At 36.8% G+C, this 7,811-nt stretch overlaps 1 protein-coding gene across 3 annotated transcripts in view; it reads right to left on the reverse strand.

Moving 5' to 3' along the window:
* LOC111872012 overlaps nucleotides 1–4,128 on the reverse strand; it is a 39,984-nt gene extending 35,856 nt beyond the window's left edge. For 2 of the 3 annotated variants that reach the window (XM_033754479.1, XM_033754478.1), the window contains exons 1-2: nucleotides 3,511–4,128; nucleotides 3,233–3,391 (exon numbers count right to left, since the gene is read on the reverse strand). In XM_033754479.1, coding sequence (XP_033610370.1) covers nucleotides 3,233–3,391; nucleotides 3,511–3,529 — 178 coding nt within the window. In that variant the 5' untranslated portion in view covers nucleotides 3,530–4,128. The remainder of the gene's footprint in view (nucleotides 1–3,232; nucleotides 3,392–3,510) is intronic. The other variant, XM_023865474.2, reaches the window with a different exon arrangement.
* Nucleotides 4,129–7,811: the final 3,683 nt, after the last annotated feature.

Consider the following 7,811-nt stretch of genomic DNA (forward strand, 5'->3'; position numbering starts at 1 on the left):
TGAAACTTGAGCGGGTTTTCTCCAGGTAATTCAGTTTCCCCTGCAAATATCATTCCACCAACTGCTCCATATTCATTAATCATACCACCCAATGCTATATAGTCTCAATACCAACACCATCATTAAATAGCCAACTTAAAGAAACTTTACCACCATGATGCTGCCACATTAATACTTCCAACTGTGGATTCTTATTTGCAGAAAGAAATCCCAAAGCCTAACCTTAGAAGATTTGCTTTATAAACACATATTTCTAAATATGAAATCAAATGCCTAAAGGTAAAGGTAAAGGTAAAGCTTGTCTTATGCTTAATCAACTATGCACTACGCCATGAAGTTGTACAGGGAAGTGGAAGTGGAGGTATAACTTCATCATTCTTCACCTTGGCACTAGGTGAAGGTGAGTGGTCAGCTTCATGCCATGGCCGCATTACCCCCACCCTCCTGGGAAAAAGTCACTGGTATCCTTTGGATAGGTTGCTGGGTGGACCCAAGAGCCAGTCTTGGCACTGTAGAGAAAAGAAAACTCTCCTATCCCTGACAGGAATCAAACCACAGCCATCCAGATAGTAGCCCATGACTATATAAACTGAGCTATTCCAGCTTCTTCCAGCCTAACCACTCAAACATAAACTAAATGCCTGATGTTCTGAAAACAAACACAAAAGCCTAACCATGTAGACTTGTTAGAGACAAATTTTAGTGTTAGGTTTCAGGTTTCGTTTTTGCAAATAATATTCTAGGACTGGCAGTGCTAACATGGCAGGCCTTTAAGAATTATCTGTTTCATCCACTAATGCACAAGAACCTACAGTGACAACAAAGGAAGGGAAATACAACTTATTATTTTCCAAATCACCTTTCTTTGTGATGTCTGAAGTTATCATGACAGTGACAATGAGGTGTACTGTCTTCTAGGATGTGACACCGTGTAGCCTGGTAGAAGCTGACTAATATTTTGGAGGAATGTACTGCATCCATCTTCAGGGCCTGCTTGCTTTGCTGCTTGCTGTTTACTTCTTGCCCAACTTTTTGACCATGAAGGTGGAAGCAATATATTCCTCAGAAAAACAGGTAAACTTAACCTGATTACATACCATTCACCAGAGGTTAGTACTTACAGTACAAGAACTGAAACGTTAAATGTCACTCACAGCAAAATCTACAACAAACATGATAATATAACGAATCTCAACATATCCCTCCAATCTCCTCCTATCCAAGTGTTTTCCCCATCACCACACATTTCCTGTGTGCTTGACCAGTCCTTATGGTTTCGCTATTCTAACAAATTCTAAGGTTGGGTTTTGGGTCTTCCTTTTACAAATAAACTGAAGTCCATGGTGCCAATGTAGCAAACAACTTTTAAACTACTGTGACCATTCATCCATGGTTTTTGGTCCCAAATATAAAACTTATGTCCTCGACTGAATTTTCCCCCCAACTTGTTAAATAAATTAATACAATTTGAAAAACAGGGAACCTGGATAGCTGTCAATATAGGGACAAGCTATGGTGCAGCCAATCAACTGAGACTGACCAATTACAAAGTAACTGAACTGTTCTAGACCCACTAAGTCTCAGAAAATCTGGTAGCAACAAGAATCAAACCCAGACCCTCTGGATCTGTACTCTGACTACTAGACGACAGCGGCAAATATTGCCACAGCCTTTGTTATGTGCTCTCTCATTCATGAAAGTCATGATGCAATATGGAATAAAAATTCTGAAAAAATAAGTGGGTTGAAATTTTAAGAAATTATTTTTGATATATATTAATGATTTCCCAAATATAATAAATAAAGAATCAAAACCAATTTTATTCGCTGATGACACCAGCATACTGTGCTGCCCGGTCAAATCTTAAAAGAACTTGACATCACCCTAAAAGAAACTCTTGAATCAATCAATAAATGGTTCTCTATAAACTCGCTAATTTTGAATTTAACTAAAACGAGTTGTGTCCAGTTTTTAACAAAACCAAATGTACTAATAAACTTAAATATTAAACATGGTGATATCCAAATTAATAATATGAATATTTTGGAATTCCTTGGACTGAAAATTGATAGTACGTTAACATGGAAGAAACATATTAAACAAACAGCCAGCAAATTCAGCTCGGCTTGTTATGCTATAAGAGTTCTGGTCTCAATATTGTCCCTAGAGAGCTTATTGATCATGTATAATGCCTATGTTCATACTATAATGTCGTATGGCATAATATTCTGGGGAAATTGAATGTACAGTACCCAAACCTTTAAAATTCAAAAAAAGAATAATTAGGGTAATGATGAAAGCAGGAAATAGGGACACTTGTCAGCCTCTGATTAAAATATTAAACATTCTTCCATTTTATTCACAGTATATATTTTCAATATTGGTCTTCATAGTTAAAAACATAGACAAGTATGTAGCAAATTAAGATATTCATAACATTTATACTAGACAAAGATTTGAATTACATTATCCAACTTATAAATCAACCAGGGCTCAAAACTGAGTATCTTATGCTGGGATTAGAATATTTAATAAATTACCACATAGTATAAAAAATTTATCACAAGACTTAAATAAATTCAAATATTCTCTTAAAAAATTTTTGCAGACAGACTCTTTTTATTTTTTAGATGAGTATTATAAATGGAAAACAAGGGATGATTGTGTTAATTACAGATAAATAAAACAACGCTAATCATTATTAAAAACTTTTATAGTATGATACCTATAATTCTCTAAATGTGCTTTTTCTCTATTATAGCCAATGTTAATATGTATGTTATTATGATAATAAGTTGCAATGCAAGTGTTATATGCATGTTGTATTTAATTATAACATTGTACTTCTGGGTTAGAATTGTAAGATGGAAAAAAAAGGGGGGTGGATATTGATGCGATTTGTATTTCAGTGTGGCACATGGAGCATAGTGCTGACGATGACAGTAAATTTACTTGTATCAGTAGTTATTGAAACAATGTTTGTATATAAGATGTAATATCTTTATGACGTCCTCTGCATTGATTTTAAAGTAACTTGGGCTTTGACGTCTTCTATATCTGTAGGCACCATCACCAAATGTAGATCCAATTACTATGCCTACCTTGCTGTTAAAACTTCAGCAATCAGCTGCAAACAGATTTAAGCCTAACGGTCCATAAATCTGCTGTTACTATCATTCTGAGCAGATGAGACATGTGACACAAATCTGTTTATGTATTTTATGATTCATACCTTGTGTTACCTCTTTATTGATGACAATACCACGATGATCTCCACCAGCAACATGTACTTTGGTCTTGTCGGTTCCTACTTCGTGTAGAACAGCCCTTCTCTCAATAGCAAGAGTTGTTGAGCAAGATGTCTTGCATTTAGGAGTCATAACAATGTGATCTGTTTCCACAAAATTTAAGAAATATGGGTAAGCTTATGGGAAATATTAGAACTGAAACTACGTATTATCTAGAACAAGACTTTATTATTTTTAAACTACTACAGAAAATAAAACAAACCTCTCTGCGGTTCATTCATCCTAGAGCTTGTAGTTTTTATGTATGTAAAAAGCACAAGTATTATTAATATACGGCTGCTACTCACAGAAAAATAATTTAACCGAAACAATTCTATTCGTTTACAGTAGTAATATCATTATTGATTGGGGAAAACTGGAACCAGGTACGGCACATCACAAGCCATTCCATCACATCGCCTGTACAACTGAGCCAATATAACCAAAAGGAACATGACAAACATGATTACTATGTGTAAAACGTCATACCCAACGTACCCAACCTCGCCTATTCCATACCGTTCCCACACCATACGTAGTAGGGGTAGTAGGCTATGCTTTCCCTACCGTTGCCTACCACGGATGATATACACACGTCATAGTAGATTCTGCTCATCTGTACTTCGTAGTTTTCCGCAAGGAAAAATATGCGCAAAAGTCTAAAGTGTCTAAAGCAAGCGTAATAAAAGTACGTGATTATAATAGGCACAGAAGCTTGAAAGTGACAAACCGGTAAACGACAGAGCTTACGAAGAATGGATTTTTACGTGGCATTACGTCATTGACATGCTGCAGTGCAATCATATTAACTGTTCATCCGTAAACCCATTACAACTTGTAAAATTTGAGGCTTTCACAGCGGTGACTATGAAGAAAGCAGTCTTCTGGGATTTGGCACCGTGTATATGTGGTGTTAACAGACGTTTCGGAGGAACGTATTGCCTCCATCTTCAGGGTAGAAAGAAAAATGTTAGAAATCCGCAAGCGAAGAGATCGTGAGAACCGGTAAAAGCAGTCTGCTTCTTATATTTTTCCTTCTACCCTGAAGATGGAGGCGATACGTTCCTCCGAAACGTCGGTTAACACCGCATATACACGGTGCCAAATCCCAGAAGACTGCTTTCTCCATTAAAACTTGGTCGTGGGGCGTGAGAGTAAATAATTTATACATTGCAAGTCTATTATTGGATGGCTGATAAATTCCAAAACTGCCAACACACATACAAGAAAATCAGACCAAGTAAACTTGGTACGCTTGGTACCTAGTGACCGCTAGTGACGCTACTGCTCAAGATTTCGGAACTAAATATTTCTCTGCAACTCATTACGTAATGGAAATTTATAATTCACTGCTTACATGCATGCAGTTTAAGCCGAAGATTAACTATGGGCTCTTGTGAGGCCACATCTGAGCTTACGCCGAACTTCGTGTGAACCTGAAATATATTTGTTACATTAATTTTTTGGACATAACCTTGTAATTTTACTCACATTTGCAATGTCGAAATCCAAAGTTTCACACAGAATTTGTGGTAGGATATAATCCACATCGAACGTTGTCTTAATCTGCTTTCGCCATGAAACCGGAAGCTTATTACATTTCATGCAGCTTCCATTTTGGGTTATGTATTAATGCTAAATGTAGAGCTAGCCCTGTAACAGGCCGTGAAGGCCCATGCGATCGTGAGACATCGAGGCCTCCACATTTTACAGATTGTGGTAAGGTTATTGGCCTTACAAATCAGCCACCCCAGCACTAATTTCTCTTGGAGGCTGGGCGAACCGCAGGGTCATAGAGCAGCTGGAAAGATTGGGTAAACTGAAAAAAAACAATCCATCAGAATTCGAACCAGCGGCCTTCTTCTGGCTTGTAGCATAGTGCCTTAACTGACCCTACCATGTGACAAAACTGTTACCATATGAATTATGATAACTGACACATCAAGGGTCACTTCTGCTGCACCCACTCATTTGCAAGTGTCCCAACTATCAAATTAACAAATAGCTTTCACTGGTCTCAAATGTAAAAGTTCACACAAAAATCTTTTGAATCAAACTGCTTCAGAAGGGAAATGGGTGCAAAGGATCAGAATATAAACTATTTTTTATAAGCAGGTGTAACACTACATGAAAATTCATGTTAAGAAATCTACACACGCACATGGTGCAAAGTTTGAGCATGAACTGTCCTGCCACTAGTAAAATACTTTGCTTAAACCGTTCACTTGTGCGCTTGATCGTCTATAAGTAACCTATGTTCAGAGCAAAGTTGGAGATGCAAAGAACTCGGATGGTTATACTTGGAAACCATCCACAATAGAAAAGTTCACAAATTAGTGCTTACAAATTCAGTTACACAGGAAAATTCATCCCATCATTTATTCTCAATGGTAAGTTGCTTGGTGCATGGGTTTAAAAAAATCACAAAAATAAAATGTTCTATAAATTCAAAGTTTTATTAAAACAAGCTTGAATGTGGGCCTCCAGAAGTTCTGCTGTACCTGTACACGACTCCACCACCTCAGTCAACAGAAGTACACTACATCACACTCCGTGCTTGGTAAGTCCTGATGGCGCATAAAAAAAACGTGTGGGGGAAAAATAAATTTCCAGTCTCTTCATAAGGGATGCAGTCTTCAATGCAGCACATTCCATGCAAATAAAAACATACTTCCCAACATGAGGATTCATAAACTTTTATCATCCAGGAACAGGGGGGGGATTAATTTCCCAGTCATTCAGCATAGACAGCTGGATTTTAATTTGGCAGAAATGGTATCTACAGTAAACTTCCAGTTATCTGCTAACCAAACATCATGAATTTTCATGCAACTCGCAAAACTTTCAAACGAAAAGTTTACCATTTCCTAAGGGTACTTCAAAAACAAAGCTGCAATGCAAAACGTGTTTGCCCACCACACTTAGTTCCCCTGGCAACAACTCAAGAGCTGCTAGTCATCCTTCACACAAGTCACATTACATATAGATGCATGACAGCAGACATTAAATGAATTTGTGATAGTGTTAGTATATTTGAAATCTTCCATCCATCAATTCAGTATATCTCCCAAGAAACATCCAGCCAAGAACTAAAGGAAAAACATGTTCTGATTATAAAAGAGAAAATGGAACATTAAAGATCGGAAAGGGCCGTAAACTTGTGTTCCGTAAGCATTTTATTCATTCAGCCGACACACCCCATTTTCCATACATGCTGGATAACAGGAAGTTTACTGTATACTGAAAACAAGGTAATGCTGAGCCTGCTGGACCTGTGCATGCACCCTCATAATGTGATGCATGGATGATTGATGTTAACAGAACTGAACCATCCACAAAATATTTTCTGGTTAAACAAATTTCAGCACTACTACTCCTCACCTAAATGAAACATTAACACCATTCACAAAATGCTACTATTAAGTCGTCATATTCAGTTACGCTAAATTTGGGGGGGAACCCCTCCCCACAGCACATTAAATATTCAAATTAAAATTACTATCAAAACTTGAATTGATAAAATCACTGCAAAGAGAAAATTTACACTGCATAACAGTGAATATGAAAATTACATAATATGCCTAAAAATCACTCCTGGCCAAACATAATTACACTTCCAGCACAGCCCAGCTGTTTAACCTATAGTTAACTATATTCTGTACATGCCATGGACTCACTTCAACTGTAACATAATTCACTTCTTGGTCATTTGATTCTAACTCCCCACCCCTTCATTGACTGAACTGTTAACACGTCAACAAAATGACTCCATACATGAGACAGACATAAAAATGAAAATTAACTGCACCTCAATCTCTATTCATTTATTTAAAATATTATATGCTAAACAGGTAAACATAGGAAGAAAATTGGTATCAGGAATCATTTTACACTTACAAACTTATTTTCAAACTTCATATAAATTAGTCTTGGACACGCAGACTGGCTCAACGAAGTCGTGATTATGTGACACCACATTATCACAAACCTTCATTACACACAAACAAGTTTACAAATTTTCAACCTATGTCTCTGTTAAACTTTTATCTTTTATGGTGTATACTCCTCTCTCTTACATATGGGAAAAATAAGGAAAGAAAACAATTCACTATTAATCAGACAATGGGATCGAAATGAAGCAAACATGATGCTTGATAAAAACTCACTTTAACAACAGAAATGACAGACGAAACTATGTACCAGCATTTTCATTCAGGAGACTGCTGGTTTAAAAGCCACATTCCAACAGTTCATCATAATATACTTATTTGTTTTTGTTACAAAAGATTCTAGACAATTTGTACTTTTCATGGCCATTCAGATGCTAAACGTATTGTTTTGTCAGAATGAACTGCAGGAATAGGAGTCCTTTACATACAAAGACAACGAGTCATGTCTTAAGACATTTCCCATCTACATGGGGGAAAAAACATCTCTTTAAAATCCCCTGCAGATAGAATGACCAATTCCAGGTCATACCAACTGTCTAATCTCATTCCTGACCTGATAAGGCATCTTGAACCC

Source organism: Cryptotermes secundus, unplaced genomic scaffold (genome assembly GCF_002891405.2).
Source record: "Cryptotermes secundus unplaced genomic scaffold, Csec_1.0 scaffold77, whole genome shotgun sequence".
Classification (NCBI taxonomy): Eukaryota; Metazoa; Arthropoda; class Insecta; order Blattodea; family Kalotermitidae; genus Cryptotermes; species Cryptotermes secundus.